At 42.1% G+C, this 12,734-nt stretch overlaps 1 protein-coding gene across 10 annotated transcripts in view; it reads right to left on the reverse strand.

The window, feature by feature from the left end:
- Positions 1-916: 916 nt before the first annotated feature.
- The window catches only part of BCL11A (BCL11 transcription factor A), a gene marked incomplete at both ends in the record, with an annotated part of 96,737 nt that continues 84,919 nt past the window's right edge, over positions 917-12,734 (reverse strand). For 2 of the 10 annotated variants that reach the window (XM_082642539.1, XM_082642547.1), the window contains 2 exons: positions 917-1,018; positions 10,620-10,762. In XM_082642539.1, the coding sequence (XP_082498665.1) occupies positions 917-1,018; positions 10,620-10,762 (245 nt within the window). Of the gene's footprint in view, positions 1,019-8,741; positions 10,763-12,734 lie in introns of those variants that run through there. The other 8 variants (XM_082642542.1, XM_082642540.1, XM_082642544.1 and 5 more) reach the window with 5 other exon arrangements.

Below are 12,734 nucleotides of genomic sequence, written 5' to 3' on the forward strand. Positions count from 1 at the left end.
GAAATTTGGGGGACCTAAAATTAGAATATTTAATAAACAACTACTGATATTCATCACCTTCTTTGGGATTTACCACTAATCCAGGGACATTAGCTTTCCTGAGCTAAATTAAAAGACAAATTCAAATCCTGCATGGTAGCCACCAAAAGCATATATTTGAAAAACAGAATTCAGCATGCCATATTATGCATTATTTAATGGTATGCAAATTATGTCAAGACAGTTAGGAAAACCACACTTTGGCGTTAATAAACAGCAACACTATTACTACATTAATTATGATATTGCTATGATTTATTCCCAAGTTTTGCATTTTGATTCTCCTTGAAAATTTATGCCATCTGATAAGCAGTAACCTATTTCCCCTCCTACACCTCCTACCCATTCCTCAAACCTGTTCCTCCTTCCCACCCGATGGGTGTCTGCAAAAACGGGTACAGAAATACAGTCTTAAGCGGCTGCATTGTCTTTATAAGCATTAATAATTAAAGAACAAGCAAACACCACCTAAAGCTCCAACATTTATTGTGTCAATGTTAAGCACACTTTTTAAAAGACAACATAGAATGTATAGAAACAAGGGGTCTGGGGGACTCATGCTCATTTCCACAATACGGGGAATTAGGTTGGCTGGTCTCAGAAGGGCCAGGACGGCACTCAGGACAGCGATGGTCCATGGGCCCTCAATATGGGACTGATTCACTGTTCCAATGTGGGTCTGTTTTTTTGTTTTTACTTTTTATTAAAAAATATAAATAAAATGGCACTGCAGGCCCGGGCAGGAAGGACACTGCAGGACTCTGTCTTCGCACAACGGCTTCTTGGAGGCTACTGTCAGAAAACATCACAAACTAGCAGGATGACAGACCACGCAGATGTCGGCTGGGCGGCACGCGTCCACCCCGCCCCTGGGGGTTCAAATTTTCTCAGAACTTAAGGGCTCTCGAGCTTCCATCCGAAAACTGCCACACATCTTGAGCTCTCTGGGTACTACGCCGAACGGGGGTGTGTGAAGAACCTAGAAAGAGGTTGGAGACAGAGGAGGGGGAAAAAAAAGTACAGGTGTGACTTGGCCCAGTCATTTTCTGTTCTCTAACTAGCTTTTTAAAATTACAACTTAAATCAAGCACAGGTTGAGCCACCGGCATCTTAAACATGACTTCAAACTCAATCTCCCCAACCTCCCACAAATCTCTGACCTCTGAGTGCCTTCCCCGTCCCTCCCTCCCCGCCTTCCCCCAAAGGACCCAGACCCCCTCCCCGATCACAGGACAGTCCTAATAAGCTGGGGACACACCTGGAAGGAAACACTTTCCCTTATGACTGAGAAAACTGAGTAGGAAACAGTCCTTTGGTTGAGGAGAACAGGGGAAGGAGGAGGGAGGGGGACATTTCCTTAAAATAATAATAAAATTATAAAGAAACAAAAAAATCAAAATTGATGTAAAAGCAGCACAACGAAAACATGAAATGTCATCAAGTTCAACGTCAAAGCAGCCAACGATTTACAAGAGGCGAACAAATCTCTGAAGAGGAAACCAGAACTCAAAATAGTTGCTCCCAAATGGCACCAAAAACTGCCTGTAGTTTCTTTCAAACATGCAGTTTTCTTTCCTTTTTTTTTCTTTTTTGTAAGGGGACAAGGCAGTGGTGAAGGGAAGAAGGGAGCGGTTATTTTCCTCCAGGGTTCCTCCCTTGCTTTGTACATTGACTCGAAGCAGCAGAACTGGGAGTCCGGATGTGCCGAGGAAGAGAGCTACGACTGTGGCATTCCAGGCCTCGTTGCCATGGCGACCCGAAGCAGGGGCCTGGGGCCTCCTCTCCCCTGACTTGGCGCCGCAGGAGGCCCAGGGTCTGGAGCTCAGCTGCTTTCTCGAATCCCCCCCCTGAGCAGTGGAGACCTGGGCTGAGGGGCCTGCTGTGTCCAGGTGGGCTCTTGGGAATTCCATTCCCAGCCCAGCCCTAAGTCACTGTCGTTGAGGCCCCTTTCGCTGATACCCCCCATCAAACCCCTTTGTCAGACCTGCTACCAATATTTAAAATCCTAACAGACAAAGTATAGCTAGCATGGGCATGTACCACATCCACTGTTATTTAAAAGCACAGCCCCCCTATGGGTTTGGGGGTCCTGCTTTAAAGGACAGACTTTGGGGAAAAGGCTTAATTTGCCTTTTCTGCCATCTCATAAAGACCTGATAAATGCTCCCTTTATCACTTTACAGAAAGGGAAAACAGTATTGGGATCAACCATTGAGTTGCCTTCAGCCAAGTTTAGGTTCTTGAGTACAATGGACCCACGTGAACTGTATTGGTCTCCTTTCCCATGTGAAAGGGAGGAATTGATCACATCCCATGATCAGGAATGACACTGGGAAATAGAGAGAGAGAGAGAAATAGGCCCATCCCCTTCAAGGCTGATTCAGAGGCCATGTGTTTTACTAAATGAAACAGCGGGCTAATGGGATAACAAGATGACAGCAAGCAAAAGAACAGACCCACCAACCCATGTCTACAATTTGTAGCTAAAGCAACCTTGGAATAAATGTACATAATCCCAGCTCCATCTATGTGTTCTGATGTCCATGTCTCTAAAAATGGGTTCATTTATTGTTAATTGGGAAAGCTGCAGGGCCTTAGGAGACACTTAGAAAAATTTGCTAAATGGCTAATGCCTTTTAAAAGTTAACAGCCTTTTATAAAACATTTTTCCAAGCAGGTTTAAAGAACACTGCCAATCCCATCCTCATACCAGCAAAAGTCCCACAATTTTTTTTTTTAAATGGGAAGTAGTCTGAAAAAAAAGAGTATAGGATGTGTACATTCTTGAACACACCAGGCCCAGGGACAATGGAGTAACAGAATCATAATGAAGAACACACGACTACAACACAGTCATAAGAAATCATGTTTGTGTGTATGGAGCCGGGGAGGGGTTTAAAAAACGAAAACACTGTTATTTCCTCCCTCACTCTCTGAGAGTAAAGTGTCTGAAGCAGGACAGAATGGGGCCTGAGGCTTCTCAACTCCTTTCCAGGAAGGCCTGAAATATCCCAGTACCTTTTAACAAATTTTTAGTGTCTGTGAATAAACCAGCTCATTTCCTTATTTCTCCAAATGAAATGATATCTAGCCCCTGCCTCCACTTCCTTTCAAGTCCTCACTTCAAGCATTATGAATATATACAGTATGAACTTATTGCATATACAAAAATGGTATTTAAATAAACAGTTCTATCACAGAATGCCCTGGGAAAAACTCAGCTACCTCACACTTCCTGCCATTGCTGGTACAAACGAAGACCCAAGCGTTCACCTCACTTCTTAGCAACTTTTAAAATACGTTCGTCTCACTCTTTTTGAAGGTCCTAAGCAGAGAGAGGAGAGTTATTGGTTTCAGGATGAAGGTAGTACATCTACTGGAGAGCGTCTGGGTTAAAATCTGTGAGAAACAGTATTTACTGTATTCCTGTTTATTAAATTGTTCTCAAAATGAACATATGAAGGAACATGTTAAGCTTTAGGAGTTCAAATATGTAGAGAACATTGCATTCAACACGTCAGGGGTGTCACATAAACTTAAGTTGAGAATTCTGAAATGTGTTCATGTCCTTAGTAGTTCCTCGTTTTAAAGCTTTATCATGAATTCATCCTACTGTTGGAAATGTTTTTTGTTATTTTATATTAAGATTTTTAATTTTAGGGTTCCAGATACAAGATGTCATTTATAAGTTATATTCTTGTTGCCTAGGTTTTCAGGCTTCTATTGTTCATGCAGCTTCAGAAATAATATTTTATAAGAGGGCTTCAATAAGTCAGGAGACTGAGAACCCTGAAGAACCTGTCTCCCAATAAATTTATTTAACTTTGGGACCATGTAAATCAAACATAATCTGTGATTTATCACCAGATGCTTGCACCCTCCTCATTCCCCATTTAAGAAATTTGAGCATACAAGCATACAGTATCCACCATTAATTCTGTCTGTCAGGATGCAAAACCTAATTACACTAAGAGCATTATATACTGAGAAATTTAAATGAATACTGTATATAAAACCTGCACAGCTGTACTCATAGCTCCTAATAAAAGAGTAATAGGAATGCACAGCGGTTTTATGGACATTTAATATGGTGGAGCAGAAGTCACCATGTCTGAAACTGGCATGGCACTTGAAGAATATTTCTATCTGTCTTGAACAGCATTCTGGTTTCCCTTGTGAAGTCAAACTCATCTAAAACACATATATCACCCCTCACTTCACTGCCAATTATCAAGTTCTGCAAGTAGCCCCTCATTCCATCCCAGCTCCTGTACCATTTATGCTCTCCCAAATCATCTCTTACCAGATTCCTCTCTGCCTCCACTCTCTGCTTCCCACCCAAACAGACTTTTAAAAAATACACTTACTTTCTCTATATTTTAGAAAGATAAAACAATTCTTGCCTCAGATAAAAGGCATTCTGTGAAAAGGCCACCTCACAAGGCACCAGGGCATAAGAACTGAGCAACAGAAATGCTACCACAAGACAACAGAACGGTTTTTGTTTTGTTTTTTACAAAAAGAAGAACAATGTCGTATCCATTCATCTACACTGGGAACAGGGAGACAGTGTCACAGAGGTATGTGTTTTAATAAAGCAAATAGATGCTGCAACATGCAGTATTTGTAAAACTGACAACACAAATTTCTAAGGAGGGGTTTTTAAAACAGACCTAACTTGCTTTTCAAAGACATTGCTTCATTTTATAAATCTGTTGGTTGGCCAAAAGATAATTGAAGGGTATTCCCACCCTCACTTGCTATCAACCAGGAAGACCCTATAAAAACAGCTACAACATCTGTCCCAACTAGGGTCCCTAGGATCTCAGAATCACAAAGCAAACCACCATACATCTCAGGAAATTAGTGGCTGAGTCCACAGATTTGGCCAAAGCTGGCTAAACTCCTAGTTACTGCTTGCTTGCTTGCTTTTTTTCCCCCCCGCCTCTCTTTTACCTGATGCTTTTGTTTCTGGATTTTTAGATTTGAGGGGTGGGATTATTTTTGGTATGAGGAAAGACTCTTATGTGGAAACAAAAGGGCTGATTAAAAAAAACAACTTTTTTACATTATGTTCTAAGATAGGGCATGATGGGAGAATAGAAAAGAACTTTTAGACAACAAGAACACAAAAAAATCCAAAGGGAATAAAGGTTTAAGATGCCATTATCAGGAAGTTTTTCATTTATATCTGAATGGATTACTGCTAAGAGATGGAGGGGAAGTTTTTAACATCATACTGAAAACACTTTCCATTTCTTGAAAATTATTCTAGAATTATAAAGCCTAAACTATTTCCATGGCTTGAGATATGTCTATTTTAATATAGTAAGTATTTTATGTTCCTTTAGGGTATAATACACGCATCAAAATGCCCATAGAAATAATCTTGAAAAAGACTGACTGGCCTTCTCTTAAAACCTGTTATTTTCTTGAAAGTAATTTACAGAGTGTGTCAAATGAGGACACAAGAAGCTTACATTGTGTACTTTAATTTTTTTATTTTTTTCAATAAAGGGACAAAATGGGTGTATGAACAGGTTAATGCAGACAACTGCCAAAAAAACACAGACAGTGGTTTTTCCAATAGAACTTAACAAAGACCAGAAACAAATACAATAAAAAGCCAGGTTGTAATGACCTTTGGTCATCCAAATAAAAAAAAAAATAAAAACAAAGAAAAATAAAAGATCAAATTAAGTGCCTCTGTTTTGAACAGGGCACATAAGCAATAATAAATAGTGACTCCCATAGTAAAAGATAAAATTTCAAGTTACGACAAACAGCTTTCATTACAGGAATAGAAAAGGCCAATAACAAAATATTCTGCATTGCCATTTACAAAAAAGTATTGACTAAAGCGGGCTTTCTCTTTAATATGCTTTGCATATGAAATTCTTTCCAATCTAAATATAAAGCACCATTTAGTTTTTGGCAATGAAAAAAACTGCAAAACATTGGTTTTTTTTTTTTTCCTTTTTTTTTTCTTTCTTTCTTTTACTGCATATGAAGGTAAGATGCTGGAATGTAGGGTGATAGAAGGAAAGGGACAAAAAGCACACTACATAACAAACCAACGTTATTAGCTTGCAGTACTGCATACAGCATGGCAGCAGGAAAAAGGAACAAAAAAGGATATGTACAACCCCTATGACAGCCATCCGTGTGACATTCTAGCAGGCTCCCCCAAACCGCCATTATATGGCTTCTCATCTGTACAATGTCACACTTTTTTGTTTCTCTTTTTTTTTTTTGAAGCATACAAATAATTTGCACTATATTATCCTGCCAAATTAAAAAAATATACTGTGGCAGCCTGTCTTTTTTTTTTCCACTACCAAAAAAGGTACATTGATACCTTTTAAGAGAACAAGCAACAGTTAAAAATACAAGCTTCAATATAAATACTATAGTGCCTAACACTAGATGAACATTTAATTCAAATACCATTCTAGAAATACAGAAAAAAGACCATAAATGTGTTTTAGCATAGGAATCAACATGAGTGTGCATTTTCCTATATTTAAGTACTATATAATCTTAAACCTTTCCCCAATGTATGTTTTTTTTTTTTTACAACCTGAAGAGCGGTGTGTATCCAAGGCATAGAATTTCCACTACCATTTTTAAATGGATAACAAGTCTTGTAACACCACCAAGACAATGGAACCCTAAAATGCAGTTCCCCCCTAAACATAATGAAGTGTTTTTTTAAAAAATTCTTTTTTTCTTAACATTTATATTTAAAAAAGTTTTGTACAAAAAAATCCTTGCACTGTAGAAGCGAAAGCAATCATTCATTTCTATGTTAAGTGTATTCTGTTTTCCATTCACAGCGCTTGCAATGTTGAGTCCGAGTAAGTAAGCTCATTAGTCAAGTAAATGGCGGGCAAAGTTTTTTTTTTTAGTTTTTTTTTTAAACGCTCATCAATGAGATTGTGTTCAAATTATTTTTTTCAGCATTCTTGCAACTTTTCCCTTAAGTATAGACCTGTAAACTGGGAAAATTGTACAGTGCACTTAATTGTCCTATCTGAGCAGGTTTATTTTATACTCAACCTCTGTATCTCTGATTAGAGAAAAGATACAGATATTACAGGCAGAGTCAAGTGCTATTTGAACACCAACTGGGGCAGATGCTAGCTTAATAAAAAAGAAAAACTTAAAAAAATAAAATAAAAACAATGAATCCTCTTTCATGTTAACACAAATAGCACACAGTGTATGGAAAAGAAATGAAGTACAAATTTTAGGGAGCACAGACATATATACTGCTACTCTTAAACTTCTTTCTCTTCTTTTTTAAGAATGTCACATTTAAACGCAGGTCTTAAGAATTCATAGTTAATCATCATTGTATCAGTATTAGCTTATACACCTGTTCTAGTTTAAAATGGCAAATAGTACCACATTGTGCTAATAAATCACATATTTTTTTCCTCTGTTACCCTCTGTCAAACCTTATTGTCAGTCTGTTCTTTTTAACATGCTATTCGAGGTCTTAAAGTTTATCGTTTGATTGTCCATTTGACAACCAAGTAGATCCGGATCTATTTCTTCTGGTGCCAGAATTTTTTTCAAAAGACATTATTTAAAACAAGTTATCTTCATTAAATGAATTCCTTACTAATGTAGTTAATCGTGTTCCAGAGCTTTTGCACGTTGCACATTCAATTTAATCATCATTTAAAAAAAATAAAACTTTGGGCAAAAGAGCCCATTTCTTTTAAGCTCTCATCAGGAGCAAAATAGCTTTTATACTGGTATAATCAGTTTTGCTTACAAGATTAAACGAAAGGGAAAATGATGATTAACTAGGACATAATGGGTCATATTTTTAGGTAGCCATTGTTGTGAGAAATACAATATAGAATTATACTCTAGGTCCTAAGGTTTATTACCTCACCCAATGCTGAATTAAGCTACAAGTTTATAACAAGTAGAAAGAACCATCAATGTGGTTTTAATAGATCCAAGGCACTCATATTTTAAAACCAAATGATAGAATAAACTTGTTTTATTTTTCTGTTAATTTGTCAATTCAAGGCCTTTCCTTCATCTCCAATCGATATATTTAACCCTTTAGAGACAGACATTTAGCTTGTAGAGATTTGCTTTCAGTGCCATCTATTCTGTCTATAGAGGGTTAATCCAAAGACTGTTTTCCCTCCTCATGTTATAAAAGAAAACTGTACATGATATGTATTACAGAATGTATGCAGCATGGTCTTTTTCTCTCTCTCTCTCTTTTTCTCTCAGAACGGAACTGGAAACAGCAACATGTTTTCTCAGCAACGAATCGGGGACAATTTAAAATAGCCATAACATACCATACATGCTGTCTAAGTTTAAAAAAAAAAAAAACATACACAACATGTAAATTATTGCACAAGAGAAAGGCTCAAAGTTTGCGTAAAATGCAATAGTATTGCCCCATACAGATCATGCATTCAAACGGTGAGAACATAAAGGAAAAAAAGAAAAAGAAAAAGAAAAAAAAACAAAACAAAACAGGTGTGCTGGTGACAAGCACTCTCATATTCTTAGCTTCCGTTACTTCTGTTTGTTTGTTTGTATGTTTAAATCACATGGGACTAGAAAAAAATCCTACAGGGTGTGGGGCTGGAGGGCGATGGGGAAAGGGGAGGGTGATGAAAAAAGGAGGTGGCAGGTGGGAGTGAGGGAGGGGTATTAATATACCTCTATTCAGTTTTTATATCATTATTCAACACTCGATCACTGTGCCATTTTTTCATGTGTTTCTCCAGGGTACTGTACACGCTAAAAGGCATCTTACAAATTTCACATTTGTAAACGTCCTTCCCCACCTGGCCATGCGTTTTCATGTGCCTGGTGAGCTTGCTACTCTGGGCACAGGCATAGTTGCACAGCTCGCATTTATAAGGCCTTTCGCCCGTGTGGCTTCTCCTGTGGACAGTGAGATTGCTACAGTTCTTGAAGACTTTCCCACAGTACTCACAAGTGTCGCTGCGTCTGCCCTCTTTTGAGCTGGGCCTGCCCGGGCCCGGACCACTAATATGGGGCGTGCTCCCTCCACTTCCCGTGCCGCTGCGCCCCGAGATCCCTCCGTCCAGCTCCCCGGGCGGCGTGGAGAAGCGCAAGCTTCCGTTCTCCGAGGAGTGCTCCGATGAGGAGGCGAAAGGCGATTGTCTGGAGTCTCCGAAGCTAAGGAAGGGATCTTTGAGCTGCCTGGAGGCCGCGTAGCCGGCGAGCCACTGCGAGTACACATTCTCCGTGTTGGGCATCGCGGCCGGGGGCAGGTCGAACTCCTTCTCGAGCTTGATGCGCTTGGAGAAGGGGCTCAGCGAGCTGGGGCTGCCCAGCAGCAGCTTTTTGGACAGGCCCCCCGAGGCCGACTCGCCCGGGGAGCAGCCGCGGCCGTTAACAGTGCCATCGTCTATGCGGTCCGACTCGCCGGCCACCGAGTCTTCGTCGCATGTGTCCCTGTGGCCCTCGGCCTCGGCCAGGTGGCCGCGCTTATGCTTCTCGCCCAGGACCTGGTGGAAGGCCTCGCTGAAGTGCTGCATGGAGCTGAGCACCATGCCCTGCATGACGTCGGGCAGGGCACGGCCCTCGTCGCCCACGCCCACCACCGCGCCCCGCGAGCTGTTCTCGTGGTGGCGCGCCGCCTCCAGGCTCAGCCCGAAGCCGTAGTCCACCCTCTCGCTCTCCGTCAGCTCCTCCTCCTCCTCTTCCTCCTCTTCTTCCTCTTCCTCGTCGTCCTCCTCTTCCTCCTCGTCCCCATTCTCCGGGATCAAGTTGGGGTCGTTCTCGCTCTTGAACTTGGCCACCACGGACTTGAGCGCGCTGCTGGCGCTGCCCACCAGGTCGCTGGTGCCGGGTTCCGGGGAGCTGGCGGTGGAGAGGCCGTCGTCGGACTTGACCGTCATGGGGGACGACTTGTGCATGTGCGTCTTCATGTGGCGCTTCAGCTTGCTGGCCTGTGTGCACGCGTGGTCGCACAGGTTGCACTTGTAGGGCTTCTCGCCCGTGTGGCTGCGCCGATGCACCACCAGGTTGCTCTGAAATTTGAACGTCTTGCCGCAGAACTCGCATGACTTGGACTTGACCGGGGGCTGGGAGGGAGGAGGGGCGGATTGCAGAGGAGGGAGTGGGGGCGTCGCCAGGAAGGGCGGCTTGCTACCTGGCTGGAATGGTTGCAGTAACCTTTGCATAGGGCTGGGCCGGCCTGGGGACAGCGGTGGGCTAGACGTGTTCCCTGCCAGCTCTCTAAGTCTCCTAGAGAAATCCATGGCGGGAGGCTCCATAGCCATTGGATTCAACCGCAGCACCCTGTCAAAGGCACTCGGGTGATGGGTGGCCAGGGCCATCTCTTCCGCCCCCAGGCGCTCTATGCGGTGGGGGTCCAAGTGATGTCTCGGTGGTGGACTAAACAGGGGGGGAGTGGGTGGAAAGCGCCCTTCTGCCAGGCCGGAAGCCTCTCTGGATACTGATCCTGGTATTCTTAGCAGGTTAAAGGGGTTATTGTCTGCAATATGAATCCCATGGAGAGGTGGCTGGGAAGGACATTCTGCACCTAGTCCTGAAGGGATACCAACCCGCGGGGTCAGGGGACTTCCGTGTTCGCTTTCTAAGTAGATTCTTAATCCATGAGTGTTCTGTGCGTGTTGCAAGAGAAACCATGCACTGGTGAATGGCTGTTTGCAAGTTGTACATGTGTAGCTGCTGGGCTCATCTTTACCTGCAAAATAATACAACACCAACATCAATGTTTAATCACCAAGGAGGGCATCAGCAATTGCTTATTTATGTTCCACCTCCAGCCTTCCCTGCCCCCAGCCCTCAACCCCACGGCCTAAGCCCTCACTGACCTTATCCCCTGTGCCTAGATGGTGCTGGCACATCTGGAGGTTGGTGCCCAATAAAAATTTGTCAAATCAGTCTTCCTGCCATTTGACTCAGTTCTAAGAATTTTAAATCCAGTCTTCAAGGTAGAAAGATCTAGACCGATTCAAGCTTGAGGATGAGGATCCCTACATTCTAGAGAAATTCAGCAAACATCTTCTGAACTTTCCAGTCTTTCACCAGCTGTGTTTTGGGACAAGCCATTTCATCTCTGTGCCTCTGTTTTCCTTGTCCGTTAAGTGAGGGATTTGGACAGGCTGGCCTAAGGGAAACTTTCCCGCTTCCTAAATCTCCCTGGGTGGCAGGTGAACTTTCTAAATAGGCAATCATTTCGTGGAGATATGAAAAAAGAGAAGGTCAACTCATTACAATTCTCTATGGCCCTAGAGATGCTTTTAATCTTAGCCTGAAACACACTAATTGTTGATATTGTTAAAAATGAGAAGGTACTCATGAAATAATACGTGGAAGAGAGACTGGCAACATCCTCACAATCCCAGCCAGTGTGAGGGTCAGTTAGTCCCAATTCTGGTTCCACAACACCCCACGGGGATTCCCATTTTTATCTCAAGGGCTGTTACAGAAAATCTCAATAGAGAAATTTAATTCAGATCTAACCAACAGGCCGTATCAAATCTTTAGGAGTTGTCCCCCCACTCAAACAAATGGGAGTCTAGAGAAGTTAGGTGGAGTGTCTAGTGCCAGCTTAAGCAGACACAGCGTCCTAGTTTAAGAACAGTTAAAGCAGCCAGCACCATGAAGGGTAGCAGGCTGAGAAATGCTACACTAGCCTCCTCCTCATTATTTTGAGAGGCTAACAACGTGAACCAAATTATACAACATCCTGCGCCCTCAGCTGAGCCTCAGCTCCAGTTGAGAAAGAAACAGAAAGATACAGTTCAGCTAGTCAACTCTTTGGCCAGTAGCCAAGCCGTCTGGAGAGGGGCCCTGCTTAAGTCACATTATTTCTCTCTCGCTGAAAAGAACCCGAGAGTGGGAAATGCCGCTGTGGCAAAGAGGGGCCAGCTTGACTTCCCAATCATTCCTTTTCGGTGATAGCTAAACTAAAAAAACACATATAACAAGGGAGTAACTAACAGTTTACCAGTCAACTCAGCATTAAAAAGGGCTCAGATGCTGGTGGCCAAAGGACTGGGATGAGAAAAATCAGTAACTTCCCAGGAATTCCAAAAAAGACACTGTATGAAGCACAAATGAGAAATACACTTTAGTCCCCCTTTTTAAGAGGAGTTCCTTAAGGCCACAGATAGTATTTGTCAGTAACTCTTGAAAAAGGAAAAAATTCACCATGGAGTTAAAGAGTGGGAATGAGGAATTAATCAATTATGATTCCTCCATTTAGCAAGTCAGAAAAGCTGGCAGCATCTTCTCAGGAGCCCCAAACACTCATATTCCAAAACAAGCCAGCCTCACTCAAGCACTTGTCTGAATAATGGACTCCCTGCCCTGACCTTGTAATTTACTTTACAATGCATTTATAATCTCACTCAATATATCCCACTCCTGGGTAAATCTCTTTAACAAGATTAGATGATAAGATACCAAAATTAGGTTTCAAACATTTGCTAATGTGGAGGGGGGAAAAAAAAGGCAGAAAGATTTTGAAAGAAAACCGCTGACATTAGTATCACATTATCTGCCTATTTTTGTTTGCCTCCTCTCTTCAAAGGGAAATAAAAAGCATCATTGAGAGTATTTTCATAAATTTTTTGTTGTTGTTGAACAATGACTTGGGTCCTAAATAGGCAGGAAAAAAACTGTCTAGTTCCAACTACCGTGACCCTCTG

The sequence above is a fragment of the Mesoplodon mirus genome, assembly GCF_964341445.2.
Source record: "Mesoplodon mirus genome assembly, chromosome: 14".
Classification (NCBI taxonomy): Eukaryota; Metazoa; Chordata; class Mammalia; order Artiodactyla; family Ziphiidae; genus Mesoplodon; species Mesoplodon mirus.